We start from the raw sequence: 27884 nt of genomic DNA, 5'->3' as shown, positions 1-27884 counted from the left end.
TAAAGGGAACAACAACACAACATTTGCCCAGATAAGAAATAACAGAATTGGAGTTTAAAGGTGAATGGTAGAACAGAGGAAGGCAGGCAAGAAATAAGCAGATAAATTGTTAAGTTCTATTCAGACCTTCCGTAGGGTTAGGCTGGATTAGGTCAAGCCTCAGCAACCTAATCAATGAGGAAGAGAACTGGGAACATCATATTGGAGGACGGAATTGTTCAAGACCATAGTCTCTGAACTAGAGTGAAATAAAGCTCCTAGACCAGACAGGTTCCCTTTGGCAGTCTGTAAAGTATAATTTGGAGGAAGTAGTACAATTTCCAAGAAAGTGGATGGTTATCCAAGGGCCTGTTTGTTTCTACAATTACCCGGAATCGTTGGTCAAATGCAAATGTGTTTAGGAACAGGAAAAGGAATTTGTAATCATTGCACTTTTTCATGGTATTATCATGAAAATCTCCCATGCAAACAGGAACATCAGTTTATTTTGGATGATTGACATTGAAGTAGTATAAAAATGTCATCATTGTGATTTTCCTGCGGATAATCCGAACACGGGAATCAGCAGTCCAATACAACTGTTGTCTGGAGACAGGTAAAGTGATTTGTAATCATTGCCCATTTCTTTTACTGTAGTAATAGGTTAAACAAACAGGCTGTGAGGATATTGGGTGTTCTTTCATTGTCTCAATCCCCAAGGAGCAGAAAATTTGTAGACTTTAAACCATGGTTTCAAAAATTGGTTATCGACCATATCATAACCTTATCAGCCATAACAGCCCATATTGGCTAATAAGGAAGTATTCCATGAAATGGGAAAGTTATCTAAGAAGATTGGTGGTTCTTTCATTGTGTCGATCCCAAGGAGTGGAGAGTTTGCAAGACTTTTACACCATGTTTTTGAAAATCTATTTATTGGCCATATCCAAGGTATTCAATAACAGTAACAGTGGCTGCAACAGCCAGCCGTACGGCCGTTACAATACAAGCTGTAACAGACATTATGGCCTTGTAATGGCGAATTTCTTTTAAAGGAAAAAAAATGCATTGGCCCATTACCGGTCCATATTGGTCCATTATGGTCTAGTATCAAAGCCCGTTATGGGCCTCTTTTTGTTCTTTTTTCTTTTTAAATCAGCCATTACAGCCCCGTGTCGTGTAACGGGCAGTGCTACTATTATATAATGGCTGTTACAGCCATTACATAACTGTTTTTAAATATTTTGGCCACGGCATACGCATATCGTTACTGTATCAACCACCCCCAACATATGATACTGGGGTGACCTGGTCAGATACCCCCCAAAAAAAAGGCTTGTAACAGATTGCATTGGTCAGTACAGTAGTATTCAATGCCAGGAGGATGTTATCTAGGGAGATGGGGGGGTTCTTTCCTTGTGTCAATCCTCGAGAAAGGAGCAAAAAGTTGCAAGATTTCAGATCATGGTTTTGCAAATCTGTTATGATAAGACCTTATTGGCCACCTCAATGCACGATATGTAGGTGAACCAGTCAGATGCAAGGAAAAGAAGGCCACAATGTTATGCATACAACGTATCTGCCACAGGTTATTAGAGTTCTATAGTTTACATTCGGTTTTTTTATTTTCACTGTTGCTCTTTTTCTCCCTCATTTCTCCTCATCTCTTTAAAAATTAGTATACGGAGCTTGGGAGAGGTTTTCAACCAAATCTAAGCTCCAAAAAAAAAAAAAAACATCAAATACACTGATTTTAGTGGGATTTACAGCTTTGAAGTTCGGGCCATTTTGGTTGATACTCCTGAAAACGTTTTCTTTAAAAACCAAAACTGCAGAACTAATATTATGCAGTATCAATTCTTGAAATTTTATTTCATCTTAAAATAATTTTGGTTGACACTTTTTTTTATTATTACCATTTCATTTGGTTGACGCTATTTGTTTTGGGGAGCAGATTCCATGTCTCCATGTCATTCTGAACACATGGCACACAGGATCCTCAGTAAATTGGCCCATTGTTCTGTGATCCGACTGTTGATTTTATGGATCTCATTTGTAAATAAGGCATGACCCTGAACTTATATTGGAGGATTATTAACCTCCGATATTTGGACTTTTCTCTATTATGAGGATTATTGTACTTGGGTCTTACATTCATTTGCCACCAATATAAGAGATATCATATGGAGCCCTCATCTACAAAGAAATCCATTTCATCAATGGACATTGAAAAAATGAGCCCCACATGCTAACACTATAGTCAGTAGATGTTTAATTAGCAGAATAATCTCATATCACCTTTCTATGATGACACAACTTACATGATCTAAAGAGAATACCATCACAAAGAGATGTGGCTGAGAAAATTTTCTTTTCAAGTAAAAACTAAAAGCAGGTCACTGGCTATTTTATTTAGGGTGGGATTAAGGTCCCGATTCATTCTTGGAAAAAAAAAGAAAGAAAAAGAAAAAGAAAAAAAAAGAGAGTTCATTTCAAACTAGAGACCAAACACACTAATAGCAGTCACATGGGAAGCAAAAAATCATTTTAAGGTAGTAATCAAACAGGCCCTTGGATTTTCTGGGAAATTTGAAAAAAGCTAAATAATCTTTTTTTTCTTCTCGTATTTGTTAGATGTGAATGTAATAGCTCCAATATACCTATCATGCTTGATTTTTGTTCAGTTAGGGTGTATGATGTATGTTGTTGATTTCACAAATTTCTCAGGTGGGGTGGCTCGTAGGATGCAAGGGCACACTCGAGGTAGGCGGCCTGTGTGAGGCAAGTGGCTCCTGTGAAGTGGGCCCCATGTGATGTGGGCCCACGAGGGGGGTTCGGCCGAGGACCTAACCCATGGGATGTGGGGTCTGGGCTATGAGATAAAGGGATTGATTCGCCATGCCTATTAGTTCGAGCTTTTAAAGCAAGTGATTAGTTGTCCTGCATCAGTGGTACCAGAGCAGGACGTCTTGTGCTCAAGACTCCTCATTGAGGATGATTAATGTAAGGGCATTTTCACACCAAGCTCGAGTGGGTGGCCCGTGGGATGCAGGGGCACACTCTGGGTGGGCGGGCCCCACTAGTCTGAAGTGGGTGCTCATGTGAGGTGGAACCCATGTGATGTGGGTTCATGGGTAAAAGTTTTGGATCAAGGTAAAAGTTGGGCCCTAGGAGTTTCATGGGGTGCTACATCACATGGACTATTTAGATTTTGGGATCACATCACGTATGATGAATTCTCAAAAAGTTCTCATTAGAACTTGTGAGAACCAATGCGCAGCTGAGCATTGGACTATATATATATATATATATATATATATATATATATATATATTTTTTTTGAAAGGTGAATACACACACACCACATGGGTTCTCGAACCCATGACCTCATAGTAGAAACACGGTGTCTACCATTGAGCCATGAGTAGAGACCCTACTCATCCATATAATTTTTAAAAAAAAAAAATCTAAAATTTCTTTAGGATAAATGTTCATTTGAAACTCAATGATTGTAATCTACCTATGTAATAGACTATTGGATAGCGCTTGACTGTAAGTTTAGTTTCCCTATGGGGGGCGTTCACTTGTACATTTGTATATATTGTATTTTTTGGCTTCGGTCTTTTTTCAATGAAATCTCGTCATTGTTCCCACAAAAAATAACTAAATGTAATAGTCTATTACATGGCCTTTTTCCCTTGGGAGTTACTGTGTTTGCTTGGCTATTGGTAAAGCAAGGTCCTAACCATCAAACATCCAAGGAGTAGAAAGATGATAATCACAAACAGTTATATTACATGCCTGAGAAATGTAGAATCCATGGACACTTGTTTATCCATTGTTCCTTTGTGACAAAGATGATGGAGGTTCTTTGCTTCATTTGAGAAGGTTGGGTGATGGCAAGGTCATTTATAGATTTTTCCACGTATGGAATTGAGAATCCATTGAAAGAGGACAAAAACCATATGTGGATTCTTTGTTGGCGGGGCCCTGGTCAGTTTGGAAGGAACAAAAAAATATAACTTTCAACAAGTTGGAACTGCTAGAAGAGATCTTGCAAAGAGCAAGCATGAAGGTGATCAATCGGGCATAAGTACTAAATGCTTTGATTGGATATTGTAGAGAAGAGTTTGTCGGTCCTTGGGGTGTTAAGTTGAGGCTCTTAGGGGTTGGATATTTTCTCATCATCCTTTTTCTTGTTTTGCCTTGGGCATATTGCTCTTTTGATTGGCTCTAATAAAATTTTCAATACCATTCAAAGAGTGAGAGAATACCATTACTTCTATGATTAAAAGATATTAAAGAGAAGGGTAGATTTTTTTTTAGTGATAACAGTAAACTTTATTAGAATAAGAAAAGAAATTACCACAGGGGATAGAATTTGCAAACAAGAGAGAGCATGGAGCTGACCCTTTGTGTAGCCAAAGCATCAGCTTGTTCATTAGCTTCCCAGTGAATATAAGAAAAAGAAAAGAAATAAAATGCCAATCACCCTCTTTCCTCCATCCAATCAGCCAATTTCTACACACACCCACTCGCTAATGGCACACATCTTTTCCTATTGGAGGAATCGTCTTACATGATAGAGGGAAACACCTACAATTTTGTGCTGTTGAAATCCAGCACCCCAATGGGATTCATAATAACCCCACAAACTCCTCCCTCGTCCCGCATGATTCCCCCTATTCTAGTTGGGCCCACATTACGCCATGAAATACCATTAAAAAAAATAAGTTCCCACAACTTCAGAGGGGGAACTTGTCCTGAGTATATTCTTACACTACCCTAATGATACTCATTCCTCTATGATCTTTGCCCACTTCTCCACCACCATGCCAAGCAAACGAAAGATCCCGAGTAGCGCAAGGCAAGACCCAAGAAATGAGAAAGCTTTTAAGGATGGTCGACTAGATCCCTTGAGCAAAAAGGAAGAGAATGAATAAATGATCAATGGATTCCACCTCCATACACAACAAACAAACATTGGGGAGAGCCATTCCCCGCCTTTGAAGATTGAAAACGGTTAGAATTTCCCCCCTAGTCAGAAGCCAAACAAAAGCAAGAATTTTCAACGAAGCACCGTAGAACCAAATGAAGGAAAAGTAATGCATGTAGCTGTAGAGTGAATGCAAGGAGCTTAAAGAATTAGCAAATCGGGAACTTGCCCGCACTTTCTCGAGACTAGGCAGGCACATCGGCAATTTTGGGAGAATGACAGACTCCATGCAACAGCTCTAGAAGACTGAGAAACTCATCTGTCTCCCAGTCCAATAATGGTCTTCTGCAAGGAGGGCACCATACTCCAAACCCCACATCAGAGAAGCAAGAAGCTATAAGAGCATTTAAATTCGAAGCCACTTGGGCCAAATAGGGGAATTTTCATAGGTCCAACAATCCTTCGAGAACCTAATGCAGAGACCATTACCAAGGGCAAAAGAGAGGCCTTCCTACATGTGGGGCTTAAGGGCTGAGATGGCTTTCCACACAGAAGCTCTATAGAGAGGAGTGTTTGGGGAACGACCCCTCAGCCTCAAGCCCATGCTTCCTAGCCACTCTCTCTCTCTCTCTCTCTCTCTCTCTCTCTCTCTCTCTCTCTCTCTATAGAGAGGTGTTTGGGGAACGACCCCTCAGCCTCAAGCCCATGCTTCCTAGCCACTCTCTCTCTCTCTCTCTCTCTCTCTCTCTCTCTCTCTCTCTCTCCACCCACTTCCCCTTAAGCTGAAGGGCCAAATCCATTTTCCAAGAAGAGTGGAGTTGAAAACAACCAGATCTTGGATGCTAGCACCTTCTTCCGAAAGTTGTTTGCAAACTTTAGACCAGCCGAGCAAGTTGAACTTATGCCCCTTAAGAGTTCCCTTTCCTCAAGAACTATCTTGATGAGGACATCGTGCACACGCACGCCCGCAAACTACCACCCCTACGCACTTACGTACGCAGGAGGACCCCACCATCGATCTGGCTTGATGACGACGTCTAGAGAGGACCTCCTAGTTAGAAGACAAGTTTTGATTCAAAAAAAGTGGGCCCAATAGTCAAGAAAAGCCCATCATGGGATCTCATGATCGTGGCCCACTCGTCAGATTGATTTCATATTTTAGGTTTTGCTTATTGTTATTATTTTGAACATTGTGAACGCTTTAGATTTTTCGGTTTGGTTTTTATTTTAGTTTACTTCATCGCCAAGTAATAGGTTGCGCACATGGTGCGAGTTTTGGGGTATAGGATTTTCTCTATAAATAGACACCCCTTGTAGTTCTTTTGATTAATTGAAGTTAATAAAAAAAATTCCTGCTTTATTTTTCTTCTCTCTTCGTGAGTTGTGGAAGAATTCAAAAGTAGGTGTGAAGCCCTCCCTTTTCGAAGGGCTAACTACCGTGGTGCGAAGCCACATCGATCTCGATTCACCCCCATCCTCCATCATCTTTTTTTCCATCTTCTCCCACCATCCATACTTCGAATCGTCCCTTTTGTTGCATCAGATTTTTTCATTACAGCAGGTTTCCAGATTTCAACCTGCAGGTGAGCTGAAAATTCGGCGGAACACCACACTTAGACCAGAGCTCGGATCGACGTCAGATTTGGAGGTTTTGCAACCCAAGCCTGACCGACCAAGGCCTAGGAATCCGTTTCTGGATTCCGTCCCCCACCACACGTGCGGCCAGCCTCAGGCGCACGTGCGCCCCCACCTGGCTCCCTGTCCACACGCAGGGACTGTCTCGGGTTCAGGTTTCTTCCTATTTTCCTCTCTTTTATACATAATTTCATAAATCCTGACCTTAGATTACATTATTCCTAATTGATTTGCCCCTTTTCTCATCCTAGGGTTCCTTGAATTAAGATTGGGGAATCCCTTGGATTAGGGACCAATTCTTATGCATGTGTGGTTGATTTTTGTTTCCCTTTGAGTATTGTTTGGTTCATAATTTTCATTGATCCAGTCCTAACGTGTGTAGGCCTGGATCCGCATAGATTCCCCTTTAATTGAATGTTTGGATTTTCATGTGGGATGTGGAATTTGTGTGATTGTTTCTGAATTGGTGTGATCTAAGTCTGAAATCTTGCATATCATATTTAAATTCACGTCCTGCATCAAATTTGGAATCAAAGCCTAGGGTTCTTGTAGGGGAATTCACCACATATTTAGGGTTTAGTTTATTTAAGTCCTTCATGCATTCAATCCATCATATATAACTGCTAGAAAACCGTAGTCCCTGATATATGTAGCTGAATTTTAGTAACGGTGTATAGTCTCCTTCAAATAGAGTCTCGTAGGGTCATTTAGTCTTTTTAGATGCAAATAGTTGTCGTAGCAGGTCCTTAGGATTGAGTTAGCCTGTGTATGCCCACACGTACGGGTCGCAGTTTTGGTTTACACCCTACTCTAAACATGGAGCAACTAAAAGAATCAATGGCCAAGTTAGCCCAGCAGGTTGAGTCTATGTCTAAGCACTTGGAACAACGCATACATCAACGCCTTAACCAATTTGATAATCGCGTTACTCAAATAGATGCCTCCCTTAAGGCAAACCCCACCAATGGGGAAGATGCCCATTCTCAGGCAGGTGGTCAGGAGATTAGACCAAGGAATGGAGGTGGCCAAGGAGTTCGTCATGGGCGAGCACCTGTGCACCCACCCCGTGAGGGACATCATTACCAATATGACCCAGATGCGCAACTCCTCAAGGGAGTTAGAGTAGATGCCCCTACTTTTGATAGCTACTTAGACCCTAAAGCTTTTTTATATTGGTTGGCGGATATGGACCACTATTTTAAGTGGTATGATATGTCGGATGCTCGACGAATCCGATTCGCCAAAATGAAGCTTGTGGGTCAAGCAAAGAGGTTTTGGGCGACGGTTGAGCGAAAAAAAGAAAGAGCGAGGGAACTCCCAATAGTCCATTGGGGAGAAATGAAAGAAACGCTGAAAGAAAAGTACCTCACTTTCTCTTATCGCATGCGGTTGATTGAGGAGTGGCAGTCTCTTCGACAGGGTTCCATGAGTGTTGCTGACTATATTGAGAAATTCGAAGAGTACTTGACCCGCTGTGAGGTTGATGAGGACCCCGTATTCACCCTTGCTTGTTTTAAAACAGGCCTCCATCCTAACATTAGGAGAGAATTGCTCGCCAAAGACATAGACACTATTGAACAGTTGTACCAAGTAGTGTTAGATGTCGAGCGATACCTTAAAGCATCTGTGGGAAGGCAGTTTGACTTTCGCGAATCCGATGCCAAAGCCAACCCCTCTAGGGCTAGACCTAACACGGGATTCCAAAACAAACCTTCCCCCTAATATTCAGCCCAGACCTAAGGATGATAAGGGTAAAGAGATTGTCGGGTCCAGTGCACGTGGAAGTGGGGCCACTAGGTGTTTTAGGTGTCAGGGGTTTGGTCATTTTGTTCACCAGTGCGGCACGAGAGAGGGCACCAAAGTACTCCTTATTGATGGGCAAGTAGAAGTAGTGCCCCCAGAGAGTGATACTGAGGAGGAATATGAGCCAGTCGGAACCCCTGGTGATGAGGAAGAGGGAGCACAAGAGTCTGTGACCCTCGCAATTGTGTGTTATGCCCCGGCTCAAGCCAAGAGCACTAATGACTGACGCCGCAACACGATCTTCTATACTTATGCAAAATGTGGGGAAAAGAACTGTAAGATGATCGTGGATAGTGGTAGTTGTGCCAATGTGGCGTCGACTAGCACTGTGAGTCGTTTGGCCTTGAAGTTGGAAGCCCATCCTCAGCCTTATAGTCTCCTGGGTTGATGAAATATCCATTCCAGTCTTGCACCGCTGTCTTGTCCATATTCTATTCGGATCTTATAAAGACACAATTTGGTGTGATGTTGTTCCTATGGATGTGAGTCATATCATTCTGGGTAGGCCATGGCTATATGACAGGGATGTTAGCATATTTGGTCGTTCATATATGTGTACATTCCAGTTTGAGGGCAAGAAGGTCAAGCTAAATCCTTTGCCACCCAAGAATACAACTGGAAAAGAGTTCACCACACAGAGTGGTGTGAGCGGCCCAAAAGAAGTGAAGGAGTCGAAGTCCGAGTCCAAACCGCTCCATATTTTGAATGCCAAAGACTATGAGCGAGAGACGGAGGCGGACTCGATGATATACGCCCTTATGGCTAGGGAGAGTGTACCAGAGACTAGCGTAGAGTTACCCACTGAGGCCATTTAGGTAGTACATGAGTTTCGTGATGTCTTTCCTGATGATTTACCGAATGAGCTTCCCCCTATGAGGGATATACAGCATGCTATTGATTTAATCCCTGGGGCAACTCTACCAAACCTCCCGCATTACAGAATGAACCCGAAGGAGCATGCTGAGTTGAAGAGGCAGATTGATGAACTCCTGGAGAAGGGTTTCATTCGAGAGAGCATGAGTCCGTGTGTCGTGCCCTCCCTTCTTACACCTAAGAAGGATGGCACATGTAGGATGTGTGTTGATAGTAGGGTCATCAACAAAATCACAATCAAGTATCGGTTTCCCATACCGCGTCTTGATGACATGTTAGATATGATGGCCAATGCTACTATTTTCTCAAAAATCGACCTCAAAAGTGGGTATCACCAAATCCGTATACGCCCTGGTGATGAGTGGAAGACGGCCTTCAAGACGAAGGATGGGCTATATGAGTGGCTAGTTATGCCTTTGAGTTAACTAATGCCCCAAGAACTTTCATGCGTGTGACCGAGAAGGTCAAGGCCATCATTAATTGGCTTGAACCCCGCAATGTTCATGAGGTGAGCTGCTTTCATGGCTTAGCCACTTTTTATAGGCGGTTCATTCGAGGATTCAGTTCCATTATGGCTCCCATCACGGACTGCATATAAAAAAGGAGAATTTCAATGGACAAAGGCTGCCTCGAAGGCCTTCAAGGAGATAAAGGTCCAGATGACCGAAGCTTCAGTCACGTGACTTCCAGATTTTTCAAAAGCTTTTGAAGTCGCATGTGATGCGTCAGGAGTCGGCATAGGAGTACTTAGCCAGGAAGGGCACCCTGTCGCCTTTTTAAGTGAGAAACTGAATGAGGCGAAGCAAAGATATTCCACCTATGACAAGGAATTCTACGCGGTAGTGCAATCACTACGCCATTGGCGACATTACCTGTTACCGCAAGAATTCGTCTTGTTCTCAGATCACGAGGCCTTAAGATACTTGAACTCTTAGAAGAAATTAAGCCCCAGGCACGCTAAGTGGGTTCAATTCCTTCAAGAGTACACTTTTGTGCTTAAACACAAGGCCAGTGTAGAGAATAAGCCTGCCGACGCATTGAGTCGTCGAGTCGCATTACTCAACTCCATGAGCGTTGAAGTTACGGGCCTTGAGCGCATCAAAGAAGAGTATTCTGAATGTCCAGATTTTGGGGTTGTGTATACGTCTTTATTAGAGAGTCTGTCAAGAGCTAACAGTGAGTATTTGATTTTGGATGGATATTTGTTTAGGAGTGACCGCTTGTGCATACCACGCACCTCCCTTCGTGATTTTCTTGTTTGGGAGCTACATTCAAGGGGAGTCGCGGGTCATTTTGGTTGTGACAAGACCATTGCCCTAGTAGAGGATAGATTTCATTGGCCAAGCCTCAAGCGGGACGTAGCCAAAATTATAGGGCAATGCCGTACTTGTCAACTGGCAAAGCAGAGGAAATAGAATACAGGATTATATACACCTTTATCAGTCCCATTCATCCCCTGGCAGGACATCAGTATGGACTTCGTGCTTGGACTTCCCAAGATTATTCGAAAGCATGACTCCATATTTGTTGTCGTGGACTGTTTCTCTAAAATGGCCGACTTCATTCCTTGTTCTAAGACCGCCGACGCCTATCATGTTGCCAAGCTGTTCTTTAGTGAGGTCGTCAAACTGCATGGGTTACCAAAAATCATAGTGTCTGACCGTGACGTGAGATTCATGAGTTACTTTTAGAAGACACTATGGCACATGATGAATACTAGGCTCCAATTTTCTTCTGCTACCACCTTTAGACCGATGGCCAGACTGAGGTGGTTAATAGGAGCCTAGGGAGTTTACTTCGATGTTTAGTAGGGGAGCATACGAGGACATGGGACGCCGTACTACCCATAACCGAGTTTGCATACAATAGTTCTGTCAATAGGTCCACAGGTCTACGTCCTTTTGAAGTCATTACTGGTTATAAGCCTAGGAAGCCTATTGATCTTATCCCCATGTCATTGTCCCATAGGCCATCAGAGTCTGCAGAGTCTTTTGCGCATCACATACATTTATTGTATTAAGAAATCAGGTGAAAAATCACTACTAGTAATGAACATTACAAATTTTCTGCAGACCTACATAGACGTTTCAAAGAGTTCAATATTGGGGACTCTGTGATGGTCTGAATTAGGCCCGAGCAGTACCCTCCAGGGGCCGTTCGTAAGTTACACATGCGTAGCGCTGGGCCCTTCAAAATTATAAAGTGAAACGGTCTCAATACGTATGAGGTAGATCTTCCACCTTCCATGGGAATTAGTTCCACATTCAATGTGGAGGATCTAGTTGCTTTTCAGGGACCCACTGATACTTTGTCCGGCCCTTTGCCCACCCATCCTGATGCCCCAGCCTTACCCTTTGATCCATGGCCTCTTCCCGACCTTTCATCCCAGCCTCTGCCTCCCATACTTAGGCTTCACACACCTAGAGAGGAAATAGAGGATATCCTGGACCATGAGATAATTTCCACGTCGGATGGCGAGTTTCAAAAATACCTAGTTAAATGGAAGTCACGCCCAGCTTCAGACAGCGCGTGGCTCACTGAGGAGGAGCTTCAGAGACTTAATCCCAACATCCTAGAGCGGTTCAGGAGTTTTATTTCGCCAGTGGCGAAATCTTCGCAGTCGGGGAGAGTTGATGAGGACATCGTGCACACGCACGCCCGCACACCACCACCCCTACGCACGTACGTACACAGAAGGACCCCACTATCGATCTGGCTCGATGACCACGTCCAGGGAGGGCCTCCTAGTTAGAAGACAAGTTTTGGTTAAAAAAAGTGGGCCCAATAGTCAAGAAAAGCGCATCATGGGATCTCATGATCGTGACCCACTTGTCGGATTGATTTCATATTTTAGGTTTTGCTTATTGTTATTATTTAGAACATTGTGAACACCTTAGATTTCTCTGTTTGGTTTTTATTTTAGTTTACTTCATCGACGAGTAATAGGTTGCGCACATGGTGCGAGTTTTGGGGTATAGGATTTTCTCTATAAATAGACACCCCTTGTAGTTCTTTTGATTCATTGAAGTTAATAAAAAAAAATCTTGCTTTATTTTTCTGCTCTCTTCGTGAGTTGCGGAAGAATTCCAAAGTTGGGTGCGAAGCCCTCCCTTTTCGAAGGGCTAACTACCGTGGTGCGAAGCCACATCGATCCCGATTCACCCCCATCCTCCATCATCTTTTTTTTCCATCTTCCCCCACCATTCGTACTTTGAATTCGTCCCTTTTGTTGCATCAGATTTCTTCATTACAGCAGGTTTTCAGATTTCGGCCCGCAGGCGAGCTGAAACTTCGGCGGAGCACCACACTCAGACCAAAGCTCGGATCGACGTCGGATTTGGGGGTTTTACAGCCCAAGCCTGGCCGACCAAGGCCTAGGAATCCGTTTCTGGATTCCGTCCCCCACCACACGTGCGGCCAGCCTCAGGCGCACGTGCGCCCGCACCTGGCTCGCTGTCCACACGCAGGGACTGTCTCGGGTTCAGGTTTCTTCCTATTTTCCTCTCTTTTATACATAATTTCATAAATCCTGACCCTAGATTACATTATCCCTAATTGATTTGCCCCTTTCTCATCCTAGGGTTCCTTGAATTGAGATTGGGGAATCCCTTGGATTAGGGACTGATTCTTATGCATGTGTGGTTGATTTCTGTTTCCCTTTGAGTATTGTTTGATTCATAATTTTCATTGATCCAACCCTAACGTGTGTAGGCCTGGATCCGCATAGATTCCCCTTTAATTGAATGTTTGGATTTTCATGTGAGATGTGGAATTTGTGTGATTGTTTCTGAATTGGTGTGATCTAAGTCTGAAATCTTGCATATCATATTTAAATTCACGTCCTGCATCATATCGTTTATCTTCTGCAGAGCCAAATTGGGGCAAAGGAAAAGGGATAGAAAGTAAGTGGGAAGATTGGAAAGGACAACTTTTATTAGGGTAAGACAACCCCCAAGGGAAGGTAACTGATGCAGGACAATTAACCACCTACTCTAAAAGCTCGAACTGATAGAGCATGGCGAATTAATCCCTTTATCCCATAGCCCAGGCCCCAAATCCATACGTTATGTCCTCGGCCGAACCCTCCTCGTGGGCTCCAAATCCATGGGTTCCATCTCACACGACCCTCAAATCCATGGGTTTTGCGGGCCACCCACCTCTAGTGTGCCTCTGCATCCCACAAGCCGCCCCACTTGAGCTCGATGTGAAAATGCCCCCACATCAATCACCCCCGGTGAGGAGTCTCGAACACGAGACCTCCCATTCTGATACCAATTTGATGCATGACAATTAATCACTTGCTCTAAAAGCTCGAACTGATAGAGCATAGCGAATTAATCACTTTATCTCATAGCCCAGGCCCTAAATCCATGGGTTAGGTCCTCGGCCAAACCCTCCTCTTGGGCCCCAAATCCATGAGCTCTACGGGCCACCCACCCTGAGTGTGCTCCTACATCCCACAAGCCACCCCACTCGAGCCCAGTGCGAAAATGCCCCCACATTAGTAATGGTATTTTCAGGAGGATAATTTCCGCTCAACATGCTCAATAACCACATCCCAAAGGTGCTTGGCCGACTTCCCAATACAAAAGGGCAAGCCAAGGTAGGCCGAGGGAAAGGAGTCGGCCTTGCATCCAAAAAACGTAATAAGGGCAAGTGAGAGCAGGAGAATGGAGGTTAATGCCCAGCATCTCACTTTTGGAGAGGTTGATTCAAAGGCCAGAAACAGCCTCGAAGCAACGAACCACTTTCCGAAGGTTATCAGCAGTGGCCTTTGAAGCCTCAAATACAGGCACCTCGAAGCCGTTGAAGAGGTTGGCCAACACGCTTTTCCCCAACTTCTTACTAAGGCTTTTAGCAACAATAATGGAGAGGAAGGGGGAAAAGCGGGTTGCCCTACCTTAAGCCATGGGAAGAGGGGAAAAAACCTTTAGGAGACCCATTGACTAGGACGAAGATCCTAGCTAAAGAAATGCAAACTTTAATCTAACTGCGCCATCTCGACCAAAGCCGAGACCGCCCAACATGTAGTCTAAATAGCCCCAATCCACATCATCAAAGGCCTTCTTAACGTCCAACTTACAGACGACACCGATTTTTCCATTACAATGTCAGGAATCAATGCTTTCATGGGCAATGAGGGTACAATCAATGATTTGCTGGTTGGCCATGAAAGCTCCTTGAGCCTCAGTGATAATATTGGAGAAACCTAGCCGAAGCCAAGAGGCTAGAACTTTGGCTAGGATTTTATAAGGCCTCCCCTAGCAAACTGATAGGCCGGAAATCCTTGAGGAGGGTCGCTCCTTCGACTTTCAGGATAAGAGTGATGAAAGAGGCTCCATGGCCTGAGGCAACCAACCGAGGGAGAAGAAATCAGAGATGAAATTTAACAAATCAATTTTAATATCATCCCAAAAAACTTGAAAGAAAGTCAGAGAAAACCCATCAGGACTAAGGGCCTTATCTTTGCCGAGGGAAAATACCGGGCCCTTGATTTCCTCCTTGAAGGGGGATTCCAGGGCGGCAAACTCCTCCATAGAGATTTGGGGGAAGTTCAAATTATCCAATTTAGGATGGTTCCAACCTTCAGACGCTAGGAGGTTGCTATTGAAGGAGACGATATGATCACATACCTACTGCCAATCCTCCACAATAGAACCATTAATGGTAATGGTACATACCTTGTTACTGCAAGGCCTCACACTAGTGATGCAATGGAAGAAATGAGTGTTTCGGTCACCTTCTTTGAGCCACAAAGGCTCAAAGCCCGCAATCTCTGATGCAACTTAATCTCTTCTTACTTGACTTCACATGACATATTGGAATATGTTGGGTAGCTCTTCTCTAGTTTCCTATTTTTCTAGGGTTCTCGTTGTGTAACTGCTTTCTTTTTTCTTGTTTTGTCTTGTTTTTGTTTTGTTTGTTTTGCTCTTGTTTCTGTTTCGGGTTGCCTCAACTCCCTTTTTTAATATATTTGCAAAAAAAAAAAGGAGAAAAATTGGAGACGGTCTCAAAGCACTATTAGTGCCAGAAAGCAGACCTGATTCTTCCTTAGAATCTAGAAGCTAAATGGTTGAATGGAGGTTATCAGGCTTTGACCTCGATAGAATCCAAAGATTATATTCTCCAATTAACCGGCTTATTTTTTAGGAGCTTTAGCTTTTGGCTAAGAACAAACCCAAGGTCGCCCAAGACAGAGAAGGAAAACCACTAATTTATAATAAGGGAAGAGAAGCCCTCCAGTTCGAGCCACGAGAGCTCGAACATGAGGGGCTTAGGCCCTCAGCTCTCCTCGACAGAGTCTAGGAGGATCGAACAATGGTATAAATAGGCCGAGGGAGCCCGTGCTGTGAAACCATGGGAAAGGCATCCAACCAATCAAGAGAGATGAGGAATCTATCGAGGCAAGAGAGGATCAAGGGGTTCTAAGCATTAGACCAATGAATTTAACGTCCAAAAGAGGGAGATCCACTATGTCATGGCCACTGACCCAATCGAAAAAAAACTTCATACTTTTTGAGAGGTGGCAACCATTCGACTTCTCAAAGGGGAAATGACGCAGGACGTGGAAACTTAAATATGATATGCAAGATTGCAGGCTTAGATCACACCAATTCAGAAACAATCACACAAATTCCACATCCCACATGAAAATCCAAACATTCAATTAAAGGGGAATCTATGCGGGTCCAAGCCGACACAGGCTAGGACTGGACCAATAAAATTATAAGCCAAACAATGTCAAAGGGAAATAAAATCAACTACTCATGCATAAAAATCAGTCCCTAATCCAAGGGATTCTCTAATTTCAATTCAAGGAACCCTAAGGTGTTAAAAAGGGGCAAATCAATTAGGGATCATGTAATATAGGGTTAGGATTCATAAAAAAATGGCTATGAGAAGATAAAAGAGGATAAAAACCTGAGCCAAAAGATAATCCCGCTTGTGGACAATAACAATGGCCCAGACGGACGTGTGTGTGATCCCGGCCGCACATGTGCGGGGCCCACTATTCAGAAAAAAGGCCACCTTGGCCTTGGTCGGCCAGGGATGGACTCCAAAACATCCAAATCTCAGCTCGATCCAATGTACGGTTTGTGCGTGGTGCTCCGCCGAAGTTTCAGCTCGCCTACGGGCCGAAATCTGGAAACCTGCTTCAGTGAAGAAATCTGATGCAACAAAAGGACAAATTCGAAGTACGGATGATGGGGGAAGATGGAAAAAGAAGATGATGGAAGATGGAGGTGAATTGGGATCGATGTGGCTTCGCACCACGGTAGTTAGCCCTTCGAAAAGGGAGGGCTTCGCACCCACTTTTGAATTCTTCCACAACTCACGAAGAGAGCAGAAAAATAAAGCAGGAATTTTTTATTAACTTCAATGAATGAAAAGAACTACAAAGGGTGTCTATTTATAGGGAGAACCCTATACCCAAAAACTCGCATCATGTGCGACACCTATTACTTGGCGATGAAGTAAACTAAAATAAAAATCAAACAAGAAAATCTAAAGCGTTCACGATGTTCTAAATAATAACAATAAGTAAAACCTAAAATATAAAACCAATCCGACGAGTGGGCCACGATCATGAGATCCCATGGTGGGCTTTTCTTGACTATCGGGCCACTTTTCTGAACCAAAACTTGACTTCTAGCTAGGAGGCCCTCCCTGGACGTCGTCATCGAGCCAGATCGATGGTGGGGTCTTCCTTCTACGTACGTACGTGCGTAGGGGGGGCGGCATGAGCGCGAGTGTGCACGTGATGTCCCCATCAATTCTCCCCGGCTTAAAAGATTTCGCCACTGGCGAAATAAAACTCCTGAACCACTCCAGGATGTCAGGATTAAGTCTCTGAAGCTCCTCCTCAGTGAGCCACGTGCTGTCTGAAGCTGGGCGTGACTTCCATTTAACCACGTACTTCTGAAACCCGCCGTCCGACGTTGAAACTATCTGATGGTCCAGGATATCCTCTATTTCCTTTTTGGGTGTGTGAAGGTTAGGTATGGGAGATAGAGGCTGGGAAAATGAGTCGGGAAGGATAGGTATGGGAGGTAGAGGCTGGGAAGATGGGTCGGGACGGGTAGGTATGGGAGGTAGAGGCTGGGAACATGGGTCGGGACGGGTAGGTATGGGACGTAGAGGCTGGAAAAATGGGTTGGGAAGGGTAGATATGGGAGGTAGAGGCTGAAAAAATGGGTCGGGACGGGTAGGTATGGGACGTAGAGGCTGGGAAAATGGGTCGGGAAGGGTAGGTATGGGAGGTAGAGGCTGGGAAGAAAGGTTAGGAAAAGTAGATATGGGAGGTAGAGGCTGGAAAAATGGGTTGGGAAGGGGCCATGGTTCAAGGGATAAATATGGGGAATCAGGATGGGTGGGCGAAGGGCCGGACAAAGTATCAGTGGTCCCCTGAAAAGTAACTAAATCCTCCACATCGGATGTGAAACTAATTCCCATGGAAGGTGGAAGATCTACCTCATACACATTGAGACCGTTTCGTTTTATAATTTTGACGGGTCCAGCGCTACACGCGTGTAACTTACGAACGGCCCTCGAAGGATACCGCTCGGGCCTGATGCAGACCATCACAGAGTCCCCAATATTGAATCCTTTGAAACATTTATACTGGTCTGTAGAAAATGTGCAATGTTCATTATTAGTCATGATCTTCTGCCTGATTTCTTGATGCCATGAATGAATGTGATGCGCAAAAGACTCTGCAGACTCTGACGGCCTATGGGACAGTGACATAATGACAAGATCAATAAGTTTCCTAGGTTTATAATCAGTAACGACTTCATGAGGACTTAGACCTGTGGACCTATCGACAAAATTATTCAACATAAACTCGGTTGTAGGTATTATAGTGTCCCATGTTCTGGTGTGCTCTATATCTCTCCTAGGGGACTCATCCGGTAGATCATCAGGACAAACATCACGAAACTCATCCATTACCGGAATGACCTCAGTGGGTAACTCTACACTAACATCTGGTGCATTCTCTCCGGTCACAAGGCTGCACATGTTGTAACCCCTCAAAATAGTGGTCTTGATGTCCCTCATGGGGTGGGTACACGGGTGCACGCCCATAACTGATTCCTTGGCCAACTCCATTCATTGGTCTATCCTTTAGGCCACCTGCCTGAGATTGGACATCTACCCCAATGGTGGGGTTTGTCCTGGTGATGGTCTTTAGTCGGGCAATGCGTTCATCAAGCTGCTCAAAGCATTGGTCCATTTCCAAGCGCTTAATCATAAACTCCAACTTCTGGGACAACTTGTTTAGTGACTCTTGCAATTGTTCCATGTTTAGTGTAGGGTGCTAACCAAAATTCAGCAATATAGTTGTCAAAATATAAGAGTTTTTTTTTTTTTTTTTTTTTTTTTTAAAGAAACAACCTAGTTTCTAAAAACGAAAAAGGAAAGTTTCTGAAAACAAATTAGAAAAGTTTCAAAAAAAGCAACCTAGTTTTTAAAAACGTAAATAAAAAAAAAAGTTTCTAAAAAACAAATTAGGAAAATTTCTAAAAAAAAGTAACCTAGTTTCTAAAAACGAAAAAAGAAAGTTTCTAAAAAGCAACTTAGTTTCTAAAAAAAGAAAAAAAAAAGTTTCTAAAAATAGAAAGTAAGCTAGTTTCTAAAAAGAAAAAGGAAAGTGAACTAGTTTCTAAAAAAGAAAAAGGAAAGGAAAATAGTTTCTAAAAACAGATTAAGAAAGTTTTTAAAAAATTAGTTTCTAAAAATAGAAAAGGAAAGTTTCTAAATCTAGAAATAGAAAGCTAAGCTAATTTCTAAAATAATTCAAATAAGGGGATAACAAAAAAATTTCAGCAGCTTATGTCAGGGTTTATGGACTTCTAAACAGCCATATATGATGAGAATTGATGTGTAATGGACATAAACAACCAAACCCTAAACATGTAATGAATTCCCCTACAAGAACCTGGCTCTGATACCAAATTTGACGCAGGACGTGGAAACTTAAATATGATATGCAAGATTGCAGGCTTAGATCACACCAATTCAGAAACAATCACACAAATTCCACATCCCACATGAAAATCCAAACATTCAATTAAAGGGGAATCTATGCGGGTCCAAGCCGACACAGGCTAGGACTGGACCAATAAAATTATAAGCCAAACAATGTCAAAGGGAAATAAAATCAACTACTCATGCATAAAAATCAGTCCCTAATCCAAGGGATTCTCTAATTTCAATTCAAGGAACCCTAAGGTGTTAAAAAGGGGCAAATCAATTAGGGATCATGTAATATAGGGTTAGGATTCATAAAAAAATGGCTATGAGAGGATAAAAGAGGATAAAAACCTGAGCCAAAAGATAATCCCGCTTGTGGACAACAACAATGGCCCAGACGGACGTGTGTGTGATCCCGACCGCACATGTGCGGGGCCCACTATTCAGAAAAAAGGCCACCTTGGCCCTGGTCGGCCAGGGATGGACTCCAAAACATCCAAATCTCAGCTCGATCCAATGTATGGTTTGTGCGTGGTGCTCCGCCGAAGTTTCAGCTCGCCTACGGGCCGAAATCTGGAATGAAGAAATCTGATGCAACAAAAGGACAAATTCGAAGTACGGATGATGGGGGAAGATGGAAAAAGAAGATGATGGAAGATGGGGGTGAATTGGGATCGATGTGGCTTCGCACCACGGTAGTTAGCCCTTCAAAAAGGGAGGGCTTCGCACCCACTTTTGAATTCTTCCACAACTCACGAAGAGAGCAGAAAAATAAAGCAGGAATTTTTTATTAACTTCAATGAATGAAAAGAACTACAAGGGGTGCCTATTTATAGGGAGAACCCTATACCCAAAAACTCGCACCATGTGCGACACCTATTACTTGGCGATGAAGTAAACTAAAATAAAAACCAAACAAGAAAATCTAAAGCGTTCACGATGTTCTAAATAATAACAATAAGTAAAACCTAAAATATAAAACCAATCCGACGAGTGGGCCACGATCATGAGATCCCATGGTGGGCTTTTCTTGACTATCGGGCCACTTTTCTGAACCAAAACTTGACTTCTAGCTAGAAGGCCCTCTCTGGACGTCGTCATCGAGCCAGATCGATGGTGGGGTCTTCCTTCTACGTACGTACGTGCGTAGGGGGGGCAGCATGAGCGCGAGTGTGCACGTGATGTCCCCATCAGGAAACCAACGATAGTAAAACACCTCTGAGGCACCAAGGGACCAAGAATTTTTTATTGTATTTAGGTTGTTCTAGATAGGTGCTTAGAGGAGGCTTTACAAAGATCATAAACCACCAAGAAAACCCATTTAAACCCAAAAGAGAGGTTTTTAAGGACCACAGAGACCGAGAAAGCTCCGAGCGTCATCTTTGACACACTCTAAGGAGTCCCAAGACACCATGATACCAACTGCATCAAGGAAAAGTCACTCCTTATGAGGAACACCCTAGAGGGAGTCTAACATCGACTATTGACGAACTGTAGCTTGGCCTCCTGAAGGGTGATGATCTGTGCTTTATGCCTACGGCACATGTCTTTGACTTAAGCCCTTTTCTGCTCACAGCCGAGGCCACGATTGTTCTTAGATAGAATCTTCATTGAGGAAACAATACAACCTTCTGCCTTTCTTCAAACTTCTTAAGCTAAAACTAGACTCATAGTTAATGGATAACTCAAGGTTGGTTGACTCTCTCCAACCTTTGGGGGATTTCTGGAGTTTCTTGACTTCCTAAATCACCAATGTCCCTTTGGCTTCAATAAATTGGAAGAGAGCTAAATAGTCGTCATCTTGTTCACTAAAAGAGACCCTGACCATTTTCCCAAACTCAATGAAAGCATTCTCAACCCAATGGGGGTTCTTGCAATTTTTTTTTTATAATTTATTTGGAACCATTCAACTTATCTTGAATGGGGGAAACATCGAGGATGACCGAAGGGGAGTCAACGAAAAGAACAACTCACGGAGAAGAAGAGATGGGCACCAAGGCCCACTCCAAAGAATGAGGGGAGCGGGGAGGAAGGAGATTTGAGAGGGCAGGGAGATGATTCATGAAGGAAAAGGAAGCTATAATCAAAGGAGTGGAAAGAGCCTTAAGGGGGAAGGGATAAGGCTACGCAAGAATCCGAAAAAAGGAAGTGGAGTTTTGGTTAAGAGTAGGGATAAGGAGAAGCAAGGGGCTAGGAAGGGTCTGGATACCGCTATTGATGTCAACCAAGAGGTGGCATCTTCTTCTTCTTCTTTTTTCTTTTTTCCTCTTTTTTCTTCTTTTTTTTTCTTTTTTTTTTTTTTTTTGTGTTGGGGGAAGTGATGGGCACAACTTTGTAGTTGTAATCATTCTGTTGACACCCACTAAGGTATTAAAAAGCAGTTAGTAAACAACCTTTACATAATAGTGACGATGGGGACCATTATGCATTACAAGGCCGTAACGGCCATTAAGGAAAAAATGGCGTGTTATGAAGAGTAGCGCCCATTACAGGTCCAATACAAGCTTTATCCCAAAAAAAAAAAGGCTGGCCAGTGTCATAATGGTAATGGCAGTGACCGTTACGGCCATCATTACCATCATTGAATACATTAATGCCCACCCTCAAAATGAACTCTCCCTCCAAGTTATTCAAGGGTTGCAGAAAAGAGCCCCTTCATCTCTTAAATTACTTTAAAAAGTCTAATAAAAAACAAGCTCAATGATGTGAGTGAAGCATTGATTAACCAAAGTTTCCCTTGTAAGGGCCAAGTACCTACCTATAAAGACTTGCAAGCAGAAGATAACAAACAATTTGGACTAGGAGAATAGTGGAAATGGAAGGAAGAGGTCTTCAATATGGAGAGCCATATCGTCAATCAAAAGTCAGTTTATGAAGTTCATTACATTCACAGTTGGAAAAGGGAACAAAAAGCGATCTTAGGAAGATAAGTGGTGTGGGTCCAGCTACTTAGCCAATCTGTTTGAGTGTCTTTTGAGGAACTCGACTCAATTTACAGAGGTGATGCAAAACTTTCTATCTTGGATTGCTGAAGAAGCCTCCTCTCCTCAGTTTAGAAGAAATTTTCATCAGGAAGAACTATTGTTGATGGAAGAATTGTTGAAGGGTTTGCTGGAATAGATCTAGTGAGGATAAAAAGGATCTGGGAAAGCAGCATCTGATGGTATTTTCTTGGTTCGATCTTTCCATGAGGCGGTAGTCGCATCTCCCTTGGCAAAATCCCTAATCTGGTTTGTGGCAGTTGCCTAAAAAAATCAACGGTTTCTGCTGGAATAAGGCCCGCTGAATCATCGGTGGATGTGTTAAGCAAGAAGCAGCAGATCCTCAACTTTTATTGCTTTGCAACTTTGCACAGAAGGTCTGGTCAGAGATGCTTGAAAAGTTTGGGATTCTTTGGATCATGCCAAGTTCAATTGAGATGCAATTACAGCCTAGTGAAACAAACTGCTGGGCATGGGTCCCTCCATTTGGGGGAAGGGGGGTAGTCACACCCATCCGTCCCAAGCTTGCTTCCCTCTTTACCGGGAAAGGATTTTGGTCAACCAGCTGTAGAAGCCTTTACTCGAGGAGGTGCTCTCGGCCCAATGAATATCGCTTATTCCGGTGTTTATCAGTGGTGGTATGCAATCAGCTTACCCACTAATGAAGATCTTTATACTGGAGCTCTTTTTCTATTACTTCTTTCTGCCATATCCTTAATTGCGGGTTGGTTACACCTACAAACCAAATGGAAACCAAGTGTTTGGATCTTTTCTTTGGAAGATGGTGGTGCAAGCAGTTTTGTGATTTGTTTGGTTATAACGTAATTAGAGATTTTTTTAAAGGGAAAATTTGTAATAAGGCAAAAGTCTACAATAAAGCTTGCATTTTAATTCTAGATTGGAGAAAAAGCACACAGAAAATACCCTGGAATCCCACTCCAATTCATCAGATATAGCTGGAGAGAGGTAATTTGTTGCAGTTATTGGGCGATTGTCCACAGAGAAAGATGGGGGATGCCTGTTGTCAGATGGATTAAGCTAAACTTTGATAGCAGCTCAATTTGCAACCTGAGCAAGGGGCTGTTGGGGGGCTATCTTTGAAGTTATAAAGATTTTATTAAGAAAGCAGAAACGAAAAGAATGATAGATCAAAAAACCAAAAGCTGGCAACCTTATCTGAGCGAAACACGTGATGGGACCCCTACCTATTGCAATTGTCCATTATCCCAAACCCTTAAAGCACTCCAAGACACTGCTTCCTTCACTAGACAGTCAGTGTAGGCATTAGCTTCTGTCCTTATCTGCTTAAAGGAGATAGGAACACTCATGCACTGATGGAGCACTTATCAAATCATCCCAGCCACTCTCCACCAGCTTCTGCAGGTTGAAACCACCTGGTCATTTAGGGGCACGCCTGTTGGAATTTGCAAGTCCACTGGGTCATTGTAACTTTAATATGGCCAAAACGGTGGCAGTTCTACAAGAGGTCGCAATTACTCAGGATTCCCAGTTGTTACCCCTAGCAATTGAAGTGGAATTGGATACACTAATTCTGATGCAAATTGATTGGCGAAAGAGGGAACCTCTAGAGTTGGTATTTTGATTTTCGTTAATATTCTTAGTTCCTCTAATTCATCATTGGTATGCATAATGCATTTTTCCTGTTCAGTTTGGGCCCTATTGGGACATATCTCAGTTGGTGTTAAGTTAGCTTCTGTGGCTAGTTTTGTTGAGCATTTGTATATATCTTTCCCTTTGATAAAAAGCTGATACTGTCCAAAAAAAAGTTCTCAAGTCCAATTGGTTGGACTACAAGTTACAGTCCACCAGCCGGTAACTTCCAACCTGTTAAGTGCTTGTGAAATCCAACCCTTCCAATAGGTTGGCCCCACCATGAGGATCATCTAGGGTAAAAATCATCCCTATCTACTCATCAAGTGGGCCACACCTTGAAAACAGTGTGCAGCCATAGATAAATAGAAAAATACAAGTGTGGTCCACGATATGAGTGGATATGGCAAATGTTTGCACAAGGTGATCCTCATGATGGGCCAACCTATTAGACAGGTTGGATGTTTGCACAAACATGAATGATTGGAACTTATCCACTAGGTGGACTGTAAATTATAGTCCAACCGGTTGGAATCAAGACCGCTTCAAACAACAAAAGACAACAGGCGGTCAATGAGTTTCCTCCCAAATTTTGATTTTGCACCCATTCCCACTCTCCACTCTCTATCTAGTTCCAGATGTAAACTGATTTCCAACAAGAATGAGAAAAAATGAAGTGCAAAGAAAGGATGAGTGAAATCTTTTCTTTTCTTTAGCTTGTGCTTGAAGGTTAACCCTGAAGATCGTGAAACTATTGAGGCATTATAATTGATATTTGAAAAAAACTATCCAAGTTAATAACTCAGGGCCAATCCCAAGGATACTAAATTATCATCTATCAAAAGTCCTCTTTCTCTCTGAATATTAATTATCCAAGTTCTCTCAGGGACAGGCTCTGTATTTAAAAAGGGGAATGATACTGCCAACACATTGGCTAAACTTGGCATTTGGAGGGAATATTTTTGTACTCTAAATGTGTTTGTGACATAGATATGGAGGAGGTTTTTGACATTATTTGAGATGGATTTGACAATGTCTGGAATGATTACAACAATGTTGCAAGCTTGGTGGTGGGAGAGAGCAGAAAGAAAAGGAGTCTTGTAGAGGTTGGTTTTACTTATGGGGATTTGATCAATCTGGAAAGAACGTTTAAAAGTAAGACAGATGAAGATTTGCCAAGGTATTCCAAGCACAGAGGATAGGATGATAGATTGGGCATTGTGAATTGAAATCTTTGCAGTATGCCTCTTGGGGTGTAGCCTAGGAGTAGAATGGGGCTGGATGATCTCTCATCATCCTCTCTTTGTAGCTTTTGCCCTATAGCCATTTTTCTTTGGTTGCGTCAAAAAATTTCTTTTCCATTCAAAAACAAATATTGTTCATTATCAAAATAAAATAAAATTGTATTCGTGGGGAATCAGGATAACACAGAAATGAATCTGAAACCAGAAATGGCAATGAACATTTTTTGGATTCATCTCTACGCTATATTGTATTCTACAACATGAAAATGGGGATTTCATACAGAGCTATCATTCACAAAGCCTGATCAACATAAAAGTGGAGTTTCTGGTAATAACAATGTTGTAAACAAATCCTCAACTATCAACTCCAGCACCATGTCCCCCTGCCATGTAACGCCCAAAAAATAAAAAGCTATTGGTAAAATTCTAAAAAATGCAAGCATCCCAATTTTTTTATTTTTTATTTTTGACACAAGTATTTGATGGAATAACGGCCATTCTTTGGTAAGAATGTTGTTTATCATGTAGTGTCAACTTGGCCTGCTCAAAGTTGACCAAATAGGCTCTAATTGAATACAAAACAAGCATGATTTGGTGGATTAGGCCCCATAACATATAAATACAACAGGAGGAAGAAAAAATGGGAAAAAAAAAAAAAAAGTTAATAGTTTAACCTTTCTTCTGATATTTCTCAAACTATTCCACCATACTTCGATTGATCCACAAAATCCCACTCAAATTGTGTTTTAATCCTCAGAATAGGCCTAGATCTAGTTTAAAATTAGTTTCTAAGCTTCCGTCACGGTTGAAATGAAGAAAGAAGTGGAAAAACAAGAGCAACAAAAAATGAAGGATAACAAAATTTTATTAACAAACCTGCCAAAGCAAGAGTTTAGGCAAGAAATTTTCAAAATGTACCCTTTATGATACTGACAAAGTGTGTATCGACCCGATTCACCCCTATATCCCGTGACAGGGGTGACCGGTTTCTTTATGTATTGGCCCATACACAACCAGTTTTTAATACAATGGGAATATAATCTCAAGAGGACCTTTCCTGTTTGCCATGCAATGATCTATCATAGTCACTGCCCGTATGTACTGACCGTCTAACTGGTGGATCTTCCTATGGTATGTGGACAGCCCATGATACATAAACCACTCTAATTGAATAAGCACTCTGATTGAATAACACTAGTATCTGATTAGTAGACTTCTCCCTTTTGGTTTGAACCAATTATTTATTTTTACCCCTCCATTTGAAGTCATGAATTGAGAGCTAGGACTGCATTGTCTGATGACCATGTTTCATACAAAGCTGGGCCCACCAGGTGGACGGTTCAGAATCACCAACCGTGCAATCACATGTGCCACGAGGCAGCAACGCACGGTGACCGGATCATTACAAGAAGAGCCAAGAGTCGGGTTCTACATTTGACAATAATGCAAGTATCAATCAAATCCATGTCTCCTCAAACAACATAATCATATCCGTACAAGGATCAAAACCCTAGCTTTAAGCATGACAGAAGGAATCTGAAATAGAGAGAGATGAGATGCTGACCGTCGGATCTTGTTCCCCTTGCCGACCTGGTACATGCCCCATGAGAAGGCGCCGAATGCGGTAAGGAAGATGGCAACGGCGCTCGGGCCTTTCGTTGGGATGCGGCGAGCGTATCGGACCGGAGGAAAACCGCCGGGCGGGGGGCCGTCTTGGAGAACCGGCATCTCCTTCACGCTCACCATCCCGGGCTTCTTCCTGATCATGGCCTCCGTCATCTTTTCCGGCTTTCAAGAAAACCGGTCCGGTTCGTTGCTTTTTCAGGGGCGGTTCGGGATCGAGCTCCCAAGGCAGAGAGGGGCTTTCCGTAATGGCCTCTTGAGCAGCAGCAGAGGTTGTCAGCGGAGTAAAATACGAACATACGCTCTGTGGAAGGGTCGTTGCTAGCATACGCTTTATGCGCAATAATCGTGATGAAAAGAGAAAATTATTACTGTAGACTCCACCTTTTATCCAGCATCTTTTACAAAGAATACAAACCTTAACTTCCCCACTTAGACTTTGCCTGTATGGCCAAAGCATTTGAGGACCCATTTTGTAAGTTCATTTTAGGACATGATGCTAAAAATGAACCGTTTCCAAAGCTCAAGTGAGCTGAAAATGTCATAATTGAATGTCTACAATTGAAATATTCATAGCCCACAAGTGTTTTGAATCATGCTAATATTTGTGACTTCAGTTCATCCTAATAGGAATGAAGTTATTAACAGTATGGATGGCATGTAAACATCATTGTTGACCAGGTAGGTAGCAACGGTAGGAGTTTCCCTAACCACATCTTCCTTTAGTACGGCCCACCTGAGCTTTGGATATGGTTCATTTTTCGCATCGTGTTTTGAAATTAACTCGCAAAAACGGATGGAAGGTAAGGATTTCTCACAAACATTACAGTGGGCCCCACCTGGGTTCCCATTGCAGGAATTGAGCGGGGTAAACCAGAGATTGAGCAAGGCAAACTATAAATTGAGCGAGGCAAACTAGAAATTGAGTGGGGCAAACTAGAAATTAAGTACTAGAAAATAAGCAGGGCAAACTGAAAATTTAGCGAGGCAAATTAGAAATTGAGTGGGCAAACTAGAAATTGAGCGTGGCAAACTGAAAATTGAGCGAGACACTACAAATTGAGCAGGGCAAACTAGAAATTGAGCGGGGCAAACCGAAAATTGAGTGGGGCAAATCAGAAATTAAGCAGGGCAAACTAGAAATTGAGCGGGGCAGACTGAAAATTGAGTGGGACAAACTAGAAATTGAGCGGGGCAAACTGATGCATGCATTTGGTCCATGTA

At 42.7% G+C, this 27884-nt stretch overlaps 1 protein-coding gene across 1 annotated transcript in view; it reads right to left on the bottom strand.

Annotated features, from left to right (window-relative positions):
- The window catches only part of LOC131245866 (NADH dehydrogenase [ubiquinone] 1 alpha subcomplex subunit 13-B), a 28303-nt gene extending 1325 nt beyond the window's left edge, over positions 1–26978 (bottom strand). The window contains exon 1 of the mRNA XM_058245606.1: positions 26602–26978. Within this exon, the coding sequence (XP_058101589.1) occupies positions 26602–26816 (215 nt within the window). The 5' untranslated portion in view covers positions 26817–26978. The remainder of the gene's footprint in view (positions 1–26601) is intronic.
- Positions 26979–27884: the final 906 nt, after the last annotated feature.

This window comes from Magnolia sinica, chromosome 5, assembly GCF_029962835.1.
Source record: "Magnolia sinica isolate HGM2019 chromosome 5, MsV1, whole genome shotgun sequence".
Classification (NCBI taxonomy): Eukaryota; Viridiplantae; Streptophyta; class Magnoliopsida; order Magnoliales; family Magnoliaceae; genus Magnolia; species Magnolia sinica.
Note: the sequence above shows the minus strand (reverse complement) of the source record. Positions and strands in the feature narration are given on the sequence as shown.